General features: G+C 51.3%; 1 protein-coding gene across 1 annotated transcript in view; it reads left to right on the top strand.

Moving 5' to 3' along the window:
• Positions 1–19113, top strand: part of INPP5D (inositol polyphosphate-5-phosphatase D) — a 124085-nt gene that overhangs the window by 95942 nt on the left and 9030 nt on the right. The window contains exons 16-24 of the mRNA XM_043578200.1: positions 461–569; positions 756–844; positions 4834–4915; positions 8434–8523; positions 10957–11070; positions 12369–12451; positions 13916–14003; positions 16619–16768; positions 18780–18879. Of these exons, the coding sequence (XP_043434135.1) occupies positions 461–569; positions 756–844; positions 4834–4915; positions 8434–8523; positions 10957–11070; positions 12369–12451; positions 13916–14003; positions 16619–16768; positions 18780–18879 (905 nt within the window). The remainder of the gene's footprint in view (positions 1–460; positions 570–755; positions 845–4833; positions 4916–8433; positions 8524–10956; positions 11071–12368; positions 12452–13915; positions 14004–16618; positions 16769–18779; positions 18880–19113) is intronic.

Genomic DNA, 19113 nt, shown 5'->3' on the forward strand with positions numbered 1-19113 from the left:
CTACTTTTGTGGAGTTTTCCTTATAAACAGTTGAGTGCCAGGGGCACCTGGGTGGCTCAGTCGGTTAAGTGTCTGACTCTTGATTTCAACTCAGATCGTGATCTCGCGGTTCGTGAGCTTGAGCCCCACATCGGGCTCTGTGCTGATAGCACGGAGCCTGCTTGGGATTCTCGCTCCCTCTCTGTCTCCCCTCTGTCTCCCTCTCTGTCTGCCCCTCCCCCACTCGTGCTTTTGCGTGCGCACGCGCTCGCTATCTCTCTCTCTCTCTGTCTCTCTCAAAATAAATAAACGTTTAAAAAAAAGCAAAAAACAGTTGAGTGCTAAGGAAAGCCAACCGGGCTGCCGCAGGACCAGGGTCTGGTGCAGAGTCCGCGCCTCCAGGCAGGTGGGTGGTGATGGGCCTCCTCCTGTTTGGGACGGGGGACGTCTCACCAGTGGCCCGGCTGTGTCCTTGCTCCAGGAGGCAGAAACCATTGTCCAGAAGATCAAGCAGCAGCAGTACGCAGACCTCCTGTCCCACGACCAGCTGCTGATGGAGAGGAAGGAGCAGAAAGTCTTCCTGCACTTTGGTAAGAGCTGCGGCTCTCTGTTCCTGGGCCCTCTCCAGCCATCGCCATCTCCCCTTTTCCCGGAATATCCTCCCGGGGTTGGCGGTGGGGTGGGGTGCGGGGAAGGACTATGCCTGGAGAGGAAGGCAGTGTGGCCAGATGTGAAACAGGGATCACAGCAGAAACCAAGGCTTTGTTTGATTTCAGAGGAGGAAGAAATCACGTTCGCGCCCACCTACCGTTTTGAAAGACTGACTCGGGACAAATACGCCTACACTAAGCAGAAAGCCACAGGGGTGAGTGAGTTCTCTTCACAGACGTCACCCTGACCCTCCATCACCACCTCCTTGCACAGCTCTCCCCTCTTGTGTCCGTTCCCACAAAGACGAGCAGGAAACCGTTGAGCATCCTCGTCCACTAGGCAACAGGAAAAAAAGGAAAATTAGCGATCATGTGTTGATTGGCATCACTGAGCAAAAACCTCTTCTAAGGAGAGGCTGGGCAGCCACACTTGCCCATGACGAGGAACCGGACTCGTGACACTGAGGATTTACCTTCTGTCCAGATAGTCTAAGATTCTGAGAGGGTTTAAAGTATTTCTATAACTGGGTCCTGAAGCTCTTTCCAAAGTTCTGTGATCAAATCTATTTGCTCATCTGCCAAGTGAATCATCAGTAAACAAGCTTCTTTGCTGCAGGACTTACCAGAGCCTTTACAGGTTTGTGAGCATTGTGGTTCTCCACAGTGAAATTTGTGTGCCAAACTCAATTGGTCATGGAATACTAATTATGTTATGAGGCCTCTCGTGTTCCAAGGAACGGTGTTTCAGGGAAGCTGCAATAAAACCTTCATTCGTTCTTGCTCAGCAGATACTTAACTGATGACCTGTGATGGGCTAGGCACTCTCCTAGGTGGTAGGAGATCAAAGATGATGAGACAACACACAGCGACTAACCAGAGATAGAACATGATGTCGCCGAATGCACAGAGGAGCAGTCAGAGAAGGACATGACCTACCGGGCAAGGAAAGATCAGGAGAGGCTTCTCAAAAGGGCCCAGGGCTGGTGCCTGAGGGACGGCTTGGATTTCCAAAGTGGACAGGACAAGGGATGAGGCTTATCATCTCCATTTGAAAGAATTGCTGGGACAGATAGGGAGGCAGGAAATTCTGGCATCCATCACCTTCTGGGTCCTGACCGAGGGAAGCCAGCGCCCTGGCCAGGCCCTGAGGGGTTACAGGTGCGGAATGGCGTGCTTTCCAGTTTCTGGGGTTACTGGAGACCTAAGGAAATGGAGAGCAGTTCAGAATGTTGCCAGAGGGCTCGGGACAAGAGGAGAACTTCAAGGGGGAGGGTGATGCCAAAACAAAGCAGGAGCCAATGGAGGAAACTAGACGGAGGACGAGAGGAGATCCAGGTCTGCTATCAGGAATGAGGCCGAGACCCGCAGGGAAAGACACCTGCAGGGAAAGACACCTGCTCGTGAGTTGTCCACTGGCTGCTGTGTACCTGCAGCCCCCTAGCACTGTCAGGGCAGGTCCGTGGGGACGTGGGAGGTGGGGGGGGCAGTGAGGCCGTGTCCAGGTTGACTCGAGCATGCGGAGAAAGAGACGGGGGTTTAGCTGGGGTGAGGGAGGTCCTAGATGCCAAGTTAAGGTTTTAATCTGTTTGACGGGCATCAGGAAGCCACTGAAAGTTCTGCCGGGGGCTGGCAGCATGGCAGTGATCTACAGCACAGGCCGGTCTGCCTCTGTGTAGAGGATGAGGATACAGGGAACCAGCGAGGAGGCCGAATGGTCCTTCCAGCTGAGCAACTGGGGCCTGAGTCAGAATCGGGAACAGACCACGAAAAGCAAGAGGAAAGAAAGGACGTGTTGGCAGATCTGATTGCCATTGATAGAAATGAAAATCAGAAGGCGGAGCAGGCGCGGAGGGGTAAATAGAGCTTGTCTTCAGACTTAGTGTGTGATATTAGCCGACGATCTCAGAGGAAACCTCTAGAAGACAGTTGAGAATAGTAGATGACGCTGGAGACACAAGGACTGGGTCATAGATGGGGAGTTGTGCCCGCAGAGAACATGGGCACAGCCGTGGGGGTGGGTGAGTTGTCAGGGAGTAAGTGAAGGATGCAAAGAGAACAACCATGGGCAGGTTTGGGGGCCACCCGTGTTCGAAGGCGAGAGGAAGAAGCAGACACAAGGAAGGAGATGGGACATGAGTGCTCGCGTAGGTGGCCGGAGGACCAGCCAGGCATCTCAGCACCACAGAAGCCGGGGGTGAGAGACTGTCAAGGATCAGTGGTGGCCAGTGTGGAGTGTGAGTCTGGGAGAGCATGTGCCCTGCACGTGAACCGTGCCCGAGGAGCTGGCTTTGTGGCCCAGAAGGTTTACTGGACTTGAAAAACAGTTTGCAGAGTCTTGGAGGTGAAATCCAGACTTCAGGAGGATGAGGGTCGCTTTTTACCAAGTGGGTGCAGAGGACTCTGGTGCCGCTTTCCAGAAATGCAGCTCTCTGGGCCTCATCCCCGGAGGCTCTGATGCAAGAGCCCTGGGGCAGGCCCCGCCTTCTGTATCTTTGTAAAGTTCCGCTAGTCATTCTTGAGGCAGCCAGTGCTGAGGACTGTAACGCTAAGAGGAACAGTGTGGCAGCATCTATGAAACTAATCTACCCTGTGATCTGGTAATTCCCACTTTGGAGTAGTACATTTGTTTGTTAAGAGGAAGATACAGGAATGTTTATTGCAGCTTTGTTCACAATGTCCAAAAACTGGGAACAGCCCTATTTCTGTCAGTAGTAGAGTAGATAAATGCAGTATATACATACAATGGAATACAACCACAGCAGGGCAGCAAATAAACTTCTACAGACAACAATATAGGTGAAAGGAGCCAGACATCAAATGATATGTACTGAGTGAATCCATTTATAAGTTCAAGGTTAAGCAAAATTAATCAGTAGAGGCATTAGTCACCATAACGTTCACCTCTACAAGGTGGTGGTGTGGACACAGAGGCACATGAGGGAACCTTTTGAGATGATGGAGATTTTCTATATCTTGATCTGGGTAGTGGTTAAACGGGTGTGTACAAATATAAAAATTCCTCAAGCTGTATACGTGAGGTTAGTACCCTTTACTGTGTGTAAGTTGTACCTCAAGTTTAAGAAACTAAATGGGTGGTCCAAAAGTAGAGGCAATGAGAATAGAACACTCTTGAAAGAAAATTGATAAAAAGAGGAAAGTAATTGAAAGAGATGGCAGGGGTAGGCTCTTGTATGGTGAGTGCCTTTACATTTATAGGCAGAGCAGAGGGGCGCCTGGGTGGCTCAGTCGGTCGGGCGACTGACTTCGGCTCAGATCATGATCTCGCGGGTTGTGGGTTCGAGCCCCGCTTGGGGCTCTGTGCTGACAGCTCAGAGCCTGGAGCCTGCTTCGGATTCTCTGTCTCCCACCTCTCTCTAACCCTCCCCTGCTCATGCTCTGTGTCTGTCTCTCAATAATAAATATATAGGCAGAGCAGAAAGGGCTAGAACTTAAAGGGATAAAGGATATTGCCAATGTGCCTTGTCTATCACACCCAGTGAGCATCTCGCTTGCCAGTGTAGCCCGGGAGAGGGCTTGTCTTAATACATTTTGTTTGACTGATTGGATGGTTACATGGATATGCAGATGGGTGGATGGATATGTGAATGAGTAGGTAGGTGGGTGGATGGGTAGATGGGCAGTTAGTTGGGTGAATAAGTAGGTGGCTGACTGACGGGATAAGTAGAGAGGTGGATGGCTGTGTGAAAGGGATGGATGGATGGATGGATGGATGGATGGATGGATGGATAAGTAGATGCTTGGCTGGCTGGATAAGTGGATAGGTGGATGACTGTGTGAATGGGAGGGGTGGCTGGAGTGTGTTATTAAAGTAAGGAGCTGGAGAAGATAAGCAGAGACTGGGTTGAAAGTACCCATGTGTGGGGTTCATCTGAGTCGGAAAAAAAAGAGAAGATAAAAACAGGAACTTCTGAAATAATGCGGAGGATAGGTATGAGCACATGGCCAAGTGAGTCGATCTTCCAAAGCAGGAATCCAAGGCGTCTGACAGTGTGGGGGCAGCAGTGGACTCAGGACTTAAGGCAAATGAAAAGGCTTGAAGGCCACCTATGGGGAAAATCTATAAAGCTCCAACAGCACATGAATTCAAGGATTACAGAGGCCACATGTTAATCTTTTCTTTTACCGACTTACCTATTAAACAAACTAGCAGGCATCTCACAAAACTCGTGACTGTGATTTACAGATGAAATACAACCTGCCTTCCTGGTGTGACCGAGTCCTCTGGAAGTCTTACCCGCTGGTGCATGTGGTCTGTCAGTCCTATGGTGAGTGACAAGCTGGGAGCTTCGGCTCCCTGAAACTAACGGGCTGCAGTCCGTCTCTGTGAAATGGGAGAAGTCCCTGCAGCCCTGGTCAGGTGACCCGAAGGAGCTGACGTATCCTCTCGTGTCTCAGGCTGCAGCATGACAAGTGTCTTCTGATTTGGGAAACACCAGAATTAAGGAGCCCCTCTTAAAAGAAACCCAGACTTGTTCTGAAAACGCGTTAGGTTTGAACCACACGAAAGTGGTATTTTTGTAGGTCAGAAATAGTCAGCTATTGGAAATTCATATGGTTCAACCTAACATATACCATGGGTATATGCGTATGTATTTATGGAGATTTAAAGATAAATTGAGTTACGTTGATGAGAAAGTTATAATATACAATATTAAAATAAATAATTATGAAAAAGTTAGCAAAACAATTCAATAATTATTGACTCTAGAAGTTTAAGATATACTGAAGGAATTCGTAATTGCTTGAGTGCTCATTCTTAAAAGCTACCTCTTAATTCCTATTATTTGGAACTCTTCTGCACTGTGTACTTAGAAATTCAGAGCAGGGGTGCCTGGGTGGCTCCGTCAGTTAAGCGTCTGACTCTTGGTTTCGGGTCGGGTGATGATCTCACGGTTTCGTGAATTCGAGCCCCATGTTGGGCTTTGTGCTGACAGCTCAGAGCCTGGAGCCTGCTTTGGCTTCTGTGTCTCCCTCTCTCTCTGTCTCTCTCTGTCTCTCTCTCTCTCTCTCTCTGCCCCTCTCCCGCTCACATTCCCTCTCAGAATAAATGCAAAATAAATTTTAAAATTTCAGAGCAGAACTACCTTGAACACTTTACTGATTGACCATTGTGATATTATTTTTGAACAGTGCAGATTTTCAGGCAGTGACATCCAAAGGAGGGCCATCCTTGTTCCCATCCCAAGTCACTGGCCTGAGACCCCTGGTGGACTGTTCATGACCTCACCCCTACACCACCCACCAAAGGGAGGTTCTTGCTGCTGCCCAGTGGCCACCTTTGTGGCTCCCATCCTCTCTCTGGGGACCAGCAAACACCCATGTTTAAGTCCGGTCCCAACAGGTTGAACTGATTTCCATTCCTTTTTTTTTTTTTTTTTTTTTTTGTCCATGCCTCCTGATGCCCAGAGGGGAGCAAAGCGACTACCCTGGGAAGGAATGCACCCCACAGTCCCCTAGCACCTGAGCTCTGTCTCCAGAAATGACTTCACTAGACAAACTTCACACCTTTAGGTGTGCAGAAAAGCATCCCACCCCCATAGCCACAGCCAAAGAATTATTCCGCGTTCAAGACCAATGAAGACTCCTATCCCACCCATTGTCAATCATCCCATTTCTCAGTGGTGCCTCTTTCCCACATCCTGCAACTCCATGAGTCCTGCCAATCCTTGTCTCTAGGAAGATGCCACCATCTGCCTTATTCAGCAGGTCTCTGGAGAGCTTTCAGGAGAAAGTACTGGCTTGTAGCATTACTGCGCTTTGAAGCTCTTTAAGCTTGGCGTCCAAAAAACTCCATAGTGGAGATTTTTAGGAAAACAGAGGGAGATTGGTCTGGAAGTGGCATTGAGGAGCAAAGGGGACACACCTTCCCACTTTCTGGACCCACGTATGGGGACAAAGCAGACAAACAGCCCTTAGTTGAGATGCTGTGGTATTTTCCGAGGAAGGACCAGGTATAGAATGTGAAGGGAAAGTTGAAGACGTAGGGAATTTTGCTAATGATATTTCACTGAATGCCGGAGGGTGTGGAGGAAGAGTTTAATGATTTGGGGGTGAGCAAGAAATTAGGAAAGAGAAGGGAATGAATGTCCAGAGCTCAGGAAATGGGGGTCAGCTGGGAGCTTGAGTCTTATGGTGATTAACATAAATAAGATGTATCAGTTAATCTGCGTAACAAACTACCCTAAAACTTGACAGCTTACAGTTCTCTGGGCTGGACTTGGGACTGTTCATCTCTGCTCTCTTTGGTGTTGGGCGGGCGCACTCAGGCCAGGAGCCCACCCAAACTGGGGGTTGGTTGGCCGGTTAGCTAGCTGTCAACAGGGGCAATGGTGGTAACTCGGCTGTGTTCATCACCCAGCAGGCTAGTCCAGGCTTCTTCCTGGTCCCGGGGGTCCCAGATGTGGAAGAGCTTTTCGAGTCTCTGCTTGTCTCACATTTCCCACTGGCCAAAAGAAGCCACAAAGCCAAGCCCAGACTCACTGTGGGAGGGGGGCATACAGTATGTGGTTACAGAGAGGCCACCCAGGTAACCATCGCCCTCCCAGTTTTCGGGGCACAGGCATCATACTGCTAGTGCTGTTCTGCTTGATACGTATGTAAATATTGTTAAAAATGCTGGTCTACCCTCTAACTTGTCGCTAGAACACCCCACGCTCGTCCTGATTCCCCCGCCTCCCTGCTTCACACAGCACTGGACCCTCCCTGACTTCTTCCTGTCTACATCCAAATGTGACTCAGGCTGGCACCCTTCCTACCTTTTCCCTTCTGTCTCAGAGAAGGGGTGTCCTCCCCCTCTCCTGGCCCCTCTCCTCCATCCCTTCTTCCTTCCCCAGACCAGTGCCCCCGCCTTCCTCCTTGTTCTCTTCTTTCATTCTGTCTCGTTGTTTCAACTGTCTTTCTGATGGTTGTTAGCAAGTGAGCATGATTTTCCATGTTTGGTAGCCATCCATATTTCTTTCGGAATTTTCTGCCCGTGTCCTTTGGTTGGTTGAAGGGTGAGATGTTTCCCTTTGTCTTGCTGATCTATAAACACTTTATAGGAAAGGATGTAAATCGCCTTCCTGCCTTCTTGGTCTCCTGTGCTATTTCTCTTTGCCCATGACTGGCCGGTGTAGCTCGGGCCTCCTGCACACCTCCCCTGTGGAGCCCAAACATCCTCATGGCTTCTGCTTCCACCTAACATCGTGACTCCAAACCTAAAGATAAATCTCCAGCCTTGAGTACCCAGCTGGACAGCTCCACGTGGCTCTATTATAAGCACTTAGGACTCGGTATTTCTAGAGCTGTGTTCTTTCCCTTACGCCCTCCAGACATGCCTCACTGCATTCCCTCCAAGCGCCATGTTCCTTAAAAGAGTTGTCTACGCTCTGTCTACACTGCACGTTCCACTGTCTCCCAATCCTACGAGGCATTGTGGGATGGGGGAAGGCACCAAGTCAGTTGCTGATGAGCTCGGTGACCTGAATCCCCATCCCACACTGGGCCATGAGCTCATCGGTGCAACAAAGTGCTGAGACCAGAAAAGTCTGAACGCTCCACGATCTATTTAAAAACTCGTGTGTCTCGAGGAAAAACTAGCACAGGCACATTTTTGCCACGGAGGAGAGAGTGTCACCCACTTCCACTGAGACTTTTGAGCGTGGTTGTGGAAGGCCAGTGGACTAACAGGCATAAAATCATGAAATTTCTGGAGGCTTCCATAGGTACAAGTTGATTTCTACCATGGGTTTGACCAGAAAGGGCTTCTCCTTCCCTGCTCAGAAATGCCTTCCCTCCCCTGCAGGCAGCACCAGCGACATCATGACAAGTGACCACAGCCCTGTTTTTGCCACATTTGAGGCAGGAGTCACCTCCCAGTTTGTCTCCAAGAACGGTAAGTGGTGGATGGTGTCCGTCCCTCTGCCGTCCGCGATGACAAGAGGCTTCGGGCACTCATCTTCTGATGGCAGCAATCTGTTGTCCGTGGTAGATGGGGGCTCATCCTTCCAGACGAGTCCACAGTCCACATCAGGCCGTATCATGGTTTCAGTGCAGAGCATTTGCTCGTTCTCTTTGGCAGATACGTCAGCTTTCTGAGCCTCAGTTTGAATGCAGTCCTTAACATTGAGTAAACGAGGGGCACCTGGGTGGCTCATTCAGTTAAGCCGCCAAGTCTGTCTCTTGGTTTCGGCTCAGGTCATGGTCCCACGGTTCGTGGGTCTGGGCCCCCATCGGGCTCTGTGCCGACAGCCTGGAGCCTGCTTGGGATTTTCTCTCTCCCTCTCTCCCTGCCCCTCCCCTGCTTACTTTCTCTCCCTCAGATGAATAAATAAACCTAAAATGTTTTTTAAAACAAAATTTAAAAAGTTGAGTAAGTGAACGTGTTTCCAAGGTGTGGCATGTCCACCACCAAAGGCCATTCCGGGTGGGCCACGGATGAACATTCGAGAATAATGCGTTTATTTTGACATGTTTTGCATCTGTCTCTTCTGTGTAAAGGCAAGCCACGCTGGTTTTTCATTCAGTCTCGTGGTGTCCTTTCTTACTTAAACATGTTTGCCTAAGTTTAAGCAGTGAGTCTATTTAAAGAAAATATTAAGTCAGCATTCACGTGGGTGCACGGTGGGCAGAGATGGTGAACATTGTAAGGATAGGATGTGGTGACTGAGTTTGGGAAATGCTAGAGTAAATAATACTTAGATCTGCAGGTAAATTTTCAAGTAATCCAGCTCAGCCCGGCTCACCAGGCCACCGTCATCCCAGCAGGGGTCTGGTGTTCTCTGTGGTGCATCCAGCCTGGGCCTGGGTGACTGGGGAGCCATGTTGTCACCTCCTCTGTAACCCTCCCCCACCCCTCTTCTGTGGTCAGCAGACAGTCCGGGCTAATTTAGGAGGGTTGAGTGGGGGGCTCAATGCAGGTAGGAAAAGCCTGTATTACTGTGTGTCCTTCGTGCCATGAAAGATGTGGGCACGACTGGAGTACTGTCTTTCTGGGACACTCCTCTGCATGCTGTTGGGTCTAACGTCTACTCTAGCAGCGTGACCTCCCCTCTCCACACAGCCTTAATCCACCACCCTGTCTCCATGCTAGCTCTGAGCACTGTCTTTCCAGAACCTTCCATCTCTCCCAGGCCTCTCACCCATCTCCCATCTCTCTGAGTTCCTGCAGCTTTGATGGGGTGGCTGATGCCATCACACCCTCGGTGAGGACCCTCATCACATCATCGGTATCAGGCTTGCCTTCCCTCCACTGGCACCCAGTACACAGAAGACACAAAGGCCCATGACCTGGATTGAGCATAGGTTGACTCTTCCTGAGCAGAGCCTGGTCTAGATGCTGTGGGATTTAAGAACATAAAAGAAAGCTGAGTGAAATAAGCCAGAGAGAAAAAGTACCATAGGCGTATGGTATCACCTCTACGCGGGATCTTGGAAGAAACCGCCAATTTCGTAGAAACAGTAGGAGGGTGGTTGCCAGGGGCTGAAGGGAGCGGGAAATGGGGAGACGGAGGTCAAAAGGTCCAGACTTTCAGTTACAAGATGAGTAAATTCTGGGGAGCTAATAGCATGATGACTACAGGCAATAATACAGTATTGTAAACTGGAGATTTGCTGGGAGTAGATCTGAAGCATTCTCACCACACACACACACACACAAACCAGTTAATTATGTGGGTGACGGATGTGTGAATTGTCTTGATCTTGGTAAGCATTTCACAGCGTATATGTGTATCAAAGCATCGCGCTGCACCCTTTGAATGTGCACAATCACATTTGCCAGTTATTCCTCAATAAAGCTGGGGGAAAAGGAATAGAAAGGAAGGAAGGGCGCACGGGTGGGACGGAGGACCGGGATGTCTGTCCTTGCTCTCGGGTGGCTCAGAATTTACACGGAAGGATGGACCTTGTTCAAAGCCAGCCTGAGGACACTTGCAAACACAGTCCCCTCCGTGAATGCCATGAGGAGCCAACTGTGGGTGAGGGTAAAGAAGGAGTGGAGGGAGGTCAGCCAGAGGCAGAAAGAGCAGGGAGCCCTTGCTACCCGGACCTAGAAACGACACAGATTTGGGTATCGACCAGAGCCTTTATACAAGCTCTCTTTGCCAGAACAAACGGGGAGACTGAGGCACTGAGGCTAAGGGCGTCGGGCTCTTGGCTCCTTGAAGTCTTTGCTCTTCCCACCCTGCTCTCCGCACATCAGAGAGGGCGTTCCCACCGTTGCGGTTGCTCAGCTCACGTGGTGGGATTCAGGAAGACCTCTCCTTCACCTGGCCCTCACCTTCTCTGGGCACATTGTGGAGCCACATCTCTTTGTCACCTGTTCCAGGCCCCGGGACCGTCGACAGCCAAGGGCAGATCGAGTTTCTCAGGTGCTTTGCCACGCTGAAGACCAAGTCCCAGACCAAGTTCTACCTGGAGTTCCACTCAAGCTGCTTAGAGAGTAAGTGGGTGCCGAGCTGCTACCTGTTGGCCGTGCGGGCAGGACTCTTTCTCTTAGGTGCCTTTTCACTGGTGGCGCCTCGCCCCTCTTCTCTCTGGGAAGGATTCACAGATGGGCCTCACGGGGGTCTGCAGGGGGAGCGTTGGAGTCTGTGGTTACTGTGGGGGCACCCCCCGGCGGCCTGTGATCCTGCCTCTGCAGCCTCAGAGGCAGGGACAGTCACTGAAACACTGACCCGTCGTCAGCCCTTGGAGGTGACCGGGCCGCTGGCTCCTCTCCTTGCCCCTCGAGTGTAGCCCCCGAGGGTCCCTCCCCTCCCCGAGCTGGGGCTCTGACTCAACCCGAGGGTCCTGGGCGGAGGTCCAGAGCTCGCGGAGGCCAGTGCCGGGCCTGACCGGCCGCTGGTAGCCACCTGTCCTTCCTTCCGGAGTCCTCTGCTCCTTGGTACACGACGGGCATCTTTCTCAGGTGTTCTGGAGCATCCACAGGCAAGCGAGAGATGGACGGCCTGCTCCCAGCCGACAGCAGTTAGCACAAACTGTGTTTAGCAAACACCATTTCCGGGTGACATTTCTAGGCATATTGTCTAAAGCTGTTTTGTGGCAAGATCTGGGTGGTTTCTAGCTCCCCTCGCCGAGATGGTCTGGGGGGGGGGGGAGGGGGGCAGAATCAACTCCATCGAAGGAGGCATTTTGGGACAGGATGACGGCCGCTTCCAGAAATCCAGAAGAGGAGTTGCCCCACTCCCCTCCCTTCCTTCTCCCACTCAGCCCGGGCTCAGTCTTGCTGACAGACCTGCCTTCTCCGCGAAGTTTCCAGGTCCCGAGTCACCAAGCAGGGGCAAGGCACCTCCAAAAATGATGAGGATTTTTGTGCGGGTGTTTTTAATAAACTATCGAGACATTTGCATACATTTCTATGGAAACAGCATATTAGGAAGCTTAAATTAGCATTTCGAAAGGCTGCTATCTTGAGTGGCGTGGGACAAGCTGTCATGTTTCCTAATCTCCTTGCCTGTGATGTGATGATTTCTTTGTTGCCTGGTTTGTTGCAAAAAAGGAGCTGAAAAGGAGGGAAGTCTCTGAGTTTTTCCTAAAAATAATCCAACCGTGTTGGCAAATGACCATCCCCTGCATCAAAACAGAATCCCCCACAAACCTGACTCCTAAGCAGTGCTGTGGCCCCTACAGATGAAAGAGGGAGAATATCTTCCTCGGTCTGGGTGGGGCGACCCTAGGAGTCTTCTCTGTCTGGCTCTTGTTTGTTCGTTGAAAACCAGCCTTCTTGTCCTGTGTCAGGTTTTGTCAAGAGTCAGGAGGGAGAAAATGAAGAAGGAAGCGAGGGGGAGTTGGTGGTGAAGTTTGGCGAGACCCTTCCAAAGGTAAGTCAAGAACAGGATGTGGCCGGGGAGAACTTGGCATTCGCCAGCCCCTGTGGCCCCAGCATTCCTTAATGGATCACGGAAGAGATCCAGTGATGGAATTGTCTGACCATGTGACTTTGCAAAGAAGGAAACTGAGGCAGATCCCAGAGAGGCTGGTTCACAGTCACACAGCCACACAGCTGCGATGACAGGCCCCAGGCCCCGAGGTCCTGATCCTCCTGCAGTGGCCTTTCACCTGCTCAGCCCAGCTTGGGGGATCAAGTGAAGGGGCAGAGAGGAGTTCATTGCTCCTACCTGAACACTGGGTTCAGAAAGCACTTGACGTGTCCATGGCCCCGTGATAGCAGAGGGTGGAATTGAAAACACACAGACCGACCATACTGGCAACACGTTCCTCTTTCTTGTAGAAAAAAAAATTGGTGTTCTACCTGGGACCCAGAAAAGCTTTTGTGACGTTGAGTTGACGGTGGCCACGTCTGGGTGTTCACGCTGGGTGCGCGGCGGAGTAGGACCTTGTGGGGTTTTCTGTCACATAATGAGGAAAGGGTATGCAGAGGGGAGTTCAGGCCAGGCAGATCTGTTGTATGCGGCAAGAGTCCCAGGGGCTGTCCTGGAAGGTTCCCTCAGAGGTGACACGTAAGGTGAGCTTTACAAGATGGCCTTAAACAGGCGGAAGGACCCATCCTCTCCTAAGGCTTGGGTGGGACATGGGCAGTTTTGGGGGGCTGTTGATTGGAACCCGTTCTTGGGCCACGTCACAGAGTCTCCTAATGGCAGAGCACTTCTGATCGGGGTCCTCCACAAGGCCATAGCTGTCAAAAGTCCTCATAATGGGGCTGTTTTCACTACCTGAATCCCTGTGGCTTAGGTCTCCAAGGTGACATCCTGCCTCAGCCACCCACCCGACCCTTCCGTTCCTCCCCTCCCGGCTGCCCCATGTGGCAACCAAATGGCCCATCTCCTCCTCCGGTCAAGTTGTGAAAGATGCCAGCGTCCCCGTCCATGTAACACATGTACCCCCGTCTGGTTCAGGGGACTCCAGGGTACCCTGGCCCTACATCCTCCCTGCTACCAAGACCTGCTCTTCCTCCTGCCTCTGTCCCTCCTCTCCACCTCACTGCCGCCTCCCTCAGGGTCTCCATCCCACCCGCCTCCTTGCTGAGGCATCCTGAAGCCTGATGGAACTTTCTGGAATGCCTGTCTGGTCCTGGCATTCCACCCTCTTTATCTAGTTGGCTCCCAGCCCCCTCCTCACTCTCCAGCTTCACCCGCTGCCCCCACAGCACCTAAGGGGCCCCCTGACCCTCCACCCATCCCTGTCACCTGACGGCACCCTCTCTGTACCCTCTATAATCCCACCAGGGCACCCTGACAGAAGCTCCCTGTGCTCTACGGTCACTCCCACCACGATGATCGTGTCCCCTGGGAGTCAGCTCTAACCCTGTCCCCTTCTCTGTGCAGCTGAAGCCCATTATCTCTGACCCCGAGTACCTGCTGGACCAGCACATCCTGATTAGCATTAAGTCCTCTGACAGCGACGAATCGTATGGTAAGGGTCCCTGGAAAGGTTGCTGCACCTGCTGTTAGCCGGTGGCCTCTCATGTAAGGGAGGCACTGGCATCTCCGTTCCAGAAAGCCCAGCTCCCGCTCCCCATCCTGCTCTCCTGTCCCCCCTCTCCCCCTCCCAGGGCTGCCGGAGGGACAGTTACTGGTAACTCACCCTTCCTGCCTTGTCGGGCTTCTGGGAGGAATAAATAGCCAGCAGCCACAGCCCCTCTCGTTTATGGAGTCTTTCCTGCATCAAGAGTCTGTGGCAGGTGCTTTGCAGGGATCATTTAATCCTGACAGGACCTTATAAAGCACGTACTATTCTGTCAATCAGTAGGTGAGTAAACTGAGGCTCAGAGAGCTTAAGGGATTTGCCTAAGTCACAGGTAGAAACTGGCTGAGCCCTAATTTGAGCCCATGTCTGTCTGGCGTTGGTCAGTGCCCATACTGGGCAGACACCAACTAGACCGACGTCATCTTCTATGACATTTTCTTCAGCCAGTGCGTGGCTCCAGCCCAATGTCAGGTTCGAACTCCATACACTCATTGTGGTTAGAACACAGGGATAAGAGGGGCAGGTGGCCAGAGCGAGGCTGGAGGCAGGAGCAGATCAAGCAGCTCCTTGCAAGAGGCAGACAAAAATGAATCCTGGTCCCAGGAGGGTGTTCAGTTTTCAATGGAAGGAATTTGAAGGTGTTCAAATGCTAATTGGGGGAAGTCAGGAAACAAAGAGGCCGAAGACACAAGGATGTCTATGTGTTGGTGGCCTACTGTCCAGGCTCGCCAAAAGCCCTGGAATGTAGGTACAATGGCTACCTTAGCTGCAGAGGTGAGGAAATGAAGTGACCTGTCCAAGGTTACTTGTCCTTGGCCACGGAGTGACTTTGACAGGCTACCGTGTGACCTTGGACTTGAACCCCGGCAACCCAGCTCCAGAACCCTGCCCTTCACCCCCTCCTAGCACAGCACTAGACAGAGGGTCCCCGAGCCAGGCAGGGGTGGCCAGAGCCTGAGGATTGTACCGGCCCTGGATGGGGGAACCCCTGTCCATCATGTCGGAGCAAAGAGGACGGATCCATGTGGAGTCCGAATGTTTGAACTTTGGTGGTAGCACACAGGAGCACAGGAAGGATGGTTCCGTTTTCGTGTTCAAATACTGTCTTCTTCCTTTGTTTCTGCCTCTTGGTATCCACACAAACAGCATATCGTAATAATAACGGGAAAAGAAAGCCAGCCCACAGTCTCATTCCCCACAACGGGAACCATGTTTATTTTGGTCTCATACTTCTGTCCTCATACACAGGCATACGTAGATTTCTATATTTACAACCACCGCAGAGGTGCCATTTTTAATTTTCTTTCCCCCCCAGTGATAGACGTGTCAGACGATACACGTTTTCGTGATCATCCTCCTGTACGGCCTTCACGACGGCTGCATTTAGTGGCTTAATGATACCCCATGGGTTTGCTGTTGATCATTCCCGTCCGTGTTCTGAATAATGCTGAGATGGATGTCTTTGTGAGCATTTTTGATCCTCCTTCAGCTACATTTTTATTCTTTCGAATCCTCTCTTTAGGATAAGTTCCCACGTGTGCCAGGTCAAAGGGCACAAATACATTGGTGATTCCTGACACTCGTTATCAAACTGCTGTAAAAAAAAGTCTTGCCATGTTGACCTCGCCATGTCCAAGGGTACGGGTTTCCCCAGATCCTTGCTGGTTCTGGGGATTCTTTTGCTCCCTTCCATCTTGTACTAATTTCCTGTCTGTAAGAGAGTCCCTTAGTGCTGTCTTAATTTGCATTTTTTAAAAAAAAAATTTTTTTTCAACGTTTTTTATTTATTTTGGGGACAGAGAGAGACAGAGCATGAACGGGGGAGGGGCAGAGAGAGAGGGAGATGCAGAATCTGAAACAGGCTCCAGGCTCTGAGCCATCAGCCCAGAGCCCGACGCGGGGCTCGAACTCCCGGACCGCGAGATCGTGACCTGGCTGAAGTCGGACGCTTAACCGACTGCGCCACCCAGGCGCCCCTTAATTTGCATTTTTGATGACAGGGAAGACTGAACTAGTTTCCATTCATTGAAATTAACCAGTTACAATTCTTTTTGTGTGAAATACCTGTTTGGGTTATATGCCTAGTTATCTGCTGGGATTTGATTTTGAGGAGTTCCTTGTGGGGTTCACGAAGCCATCGGTCTCTTTCACATTTTCCTTTCTGTCTCTGTGCAGAAGTTTTAAGCTTTTATATCTTCTTACCTGTCGGTCTGTTTTGCCATTTCTTACATTGCCTCAAGCCCTAGGAAGTTATCATTCGCTCCCGCAATCAGATTAGTGGTTAAGTCTGCTTGTCTGCTGGATTTTCTAGGATTTAATTCTTTTTTTTTTTTTTTTTTTACGTCAACTAATCCACGTGGAGTTCATTCCACTGTAAGGTTTGAAATGTTTTTCCCAAATTGCTGAGGCGTTGTTCTAAAAGCTTTATTCGATAATCCCCACCTTGGACATTGTTTCGAAGGATCATCTTTGGACGGTGGAGTTAATCTCCAGGCTGAATGCATGGTGTTTCTCCCGTGAAATGCCTCTTGACATGACTGTTGTTCTCCCCACCCGCCCAGGCGAAGGCTGCATCGCTTTACGGTTAGAGGCCACGGAAACTCTGCTCCCCATCTACACGCCTCTCACCCACCACGGAGAGATGACAGGCCACTTCCGGGGGGAGATTAAGCTGCAGACGTCCCAGGGCAAGACAAGGGAAAAGCTCTATGGTGAGTGGGCACGAGCCCTCCCCTGCTCACTCTTCAGTGCTGCTGGCTTAGGGACAGGAAAGACATTTCTCTCCCCTCAGCCATTGCGTGTTCTCTCTGCTGTGGCCTCAGAACAGAAATCCAGCATCACAAGGGATGTCAGAGACCATCTGGCCCGATTCTTAACGGACTCAAGAATGTCCCTACAGAACCGCAACATCCCACGGCCGCACGTCTTCGTTCCCTGACCCCAGTCACCTTCCATCTGTAAGGATGGGAAGCTCGTGAATTTTCCAGATGCTCTGCTGCTCTTGTCTCCTGTTAGTCTTTTAGGCCTTGTCACTCCCAGTTAGCACCTCCACCAGAAAGACCACGATTATACAATAAACCTGCCTGATTCTGAATAGTTCTTTCCAGGCTGCAGCTCACACATACATACCTACGTAGCTACGCCCTGCCCTCATGGTGCCGGCCAGGGCTTCTGGGCCTTCCAGATTGCCGTCACACACCCTGTGCTCTAAAAAACGGCCCCATCCTCGTACTTTGCACTTTTCCTTGGCTTTTCCCCACCTAGGCCCCACCCACCGCCCCAAACAGCGGCGTCTTCTCCTCTGTTCCTTGGCAAGGTCCCCCAGCACCTCTTCCGGCTTGACCTCAACTCTTTGTGTCCTGCAAAACACCTGCTTCTTTCTGCTGGCCGTCAGGAGGACATGTTTCTCGTGGCTCTCAGAAAGGACACTGTGCAGCCATGCTTGGGAACAAATGCTCATTGACAGTGTTTCTTCACCCCACGTGATGTCCCAGCCTTGGGGAGTCCTCTCCTGTCTGTCCCCAAAGGAGACTCATTAGGGAATTGTAGATGCCTCATCTCTAGATAAGAATTGTCACTGCTCCTCCGGGGAATATTGAAACGCGGCCAAGAGACCTTAATAGCCGGGAACACGAGGACGTTTCTAGACTCAAATCTGTAATTTTCTCGGAATCCTTCCCCAAAATTTTAAACTTGGAAACTAGCGTGTAGAGTCCTCAGTAGTATCCATCACATTAAAACCTCTGTGCTTGAAATAATAAATGATTTGAGGGATACAGAGCTGCTCAAAATGTGTTAATCAAGCATTTCTTGCTTCCCACACCAACAACAGGTGGTTTTTCCTTCCTTTTGCCTTTAATTCCTATTCAAAAGCCCTCTAACAACAATGCCTAAAATGAGTTGGACTTGAACTTGATGCTGGATAATGTGGGAAACGATGGTCTTCTGAATGTCATCCCATTAATGCCTTGCAGTAGCCCTGACAGCCCGGTTTCGTCCTTGTGTGGTAGATGGGGAAACTGAGGCGCAGAGAAGTTCAGTGTTTGGCTGAAGGTCATATATCTAGCAGGCGCCTAGCCCAGGGTGAGAGTACAGGTTCACAGGGTGCTAAGGTGGAATTCATAAACACCACGGGGGCCTGAGTCTCACATGGATAATGAGAGCAGGGCTCACCGTGTGTAGACGGTCAGCACTCCCTGCTTCTGGGAGGGCTCTGGGCCCCCAGGGGTACTATCTCCTGTGGATGGGGCTCCCTCTTCTGCCCCGTGGGAGCTCCTTTCTCCAGCAGAACCACAGGCTGCGGGGAGAGGGACTTGTCTCCTGTGCAAGCACAAGCCAGAGTCCGAAAGGAAGATGGTGGCCCAGTTCCCCTTTACACGAGCTTGGCTTTGGTCTCGGATGCTCTTACGGAGCCACCTTGTTAATGTTTGTTTCATTCGGATCTGCCAAGAAATGTTTCCCTGCCCCTTGTGAGACCAATAAGTTGGACATGTCACATGACAAGACAACTCTGGGTGTGGACTCTTCTCCCCGTGGAGCGGGGCCACGCATCCTTCTTCGATCACTGAACTCATGTGAGGCCTCAGAATCTTGCTTGGCCCACCTCCCAGACAGCCACGGTTGACTGTCCCGTGTCGGCTGCCAATGGAAACTTCTATACCATCCTGGCCCATGCTGGGCGCTCTGGCCCTCACGTGCTGTTTGCTGTATCTCACCCTGCAGACTTTGTGAAGACTGAGCGAGATGAGTCCAGCGGGCCCAAGTCCCTGAAGAGCCTCACCAGCCATGACCCCATGAAGCAGTGGGAACCTGCCGCCAACAGGTAGAACAGGGGGGGTTGCCAGGGCTTCCCCACCAACTAACGTGATTATGCAGACCCAGGACCCCGGGGAGGGTGAGTGGAGCACAGAGAAACCAGGGACCGGGAGGGAATGAGAGCTCTGGCCAGGGAGAGGCGCTGTCCGGCTGCCAGCCCCGGGCAGGTGGGTGTGCCTGTCTGTGTGCGGCCTGGGAGACGCTTCCGTGTCAGAGAGCAGTGGACTTCACTGACATTGGC

This window comes from Prionailurus bengalensis, chromosome C1 (assembly GCF_016509475.1).
Source record: "Prionailurus bengalensis isolate Pbe53 chromosome C1, Fcat_Pben_1.1_paternal_pri, whole genome shotgun sequence".
Taxonomy (NCBI): domain Eukaryota; kingdom Metazoa; phylum Chordata; class Mammalia; order Carnivora; family Felidae; genus Prionailurus; species Prionailurus bengalensis.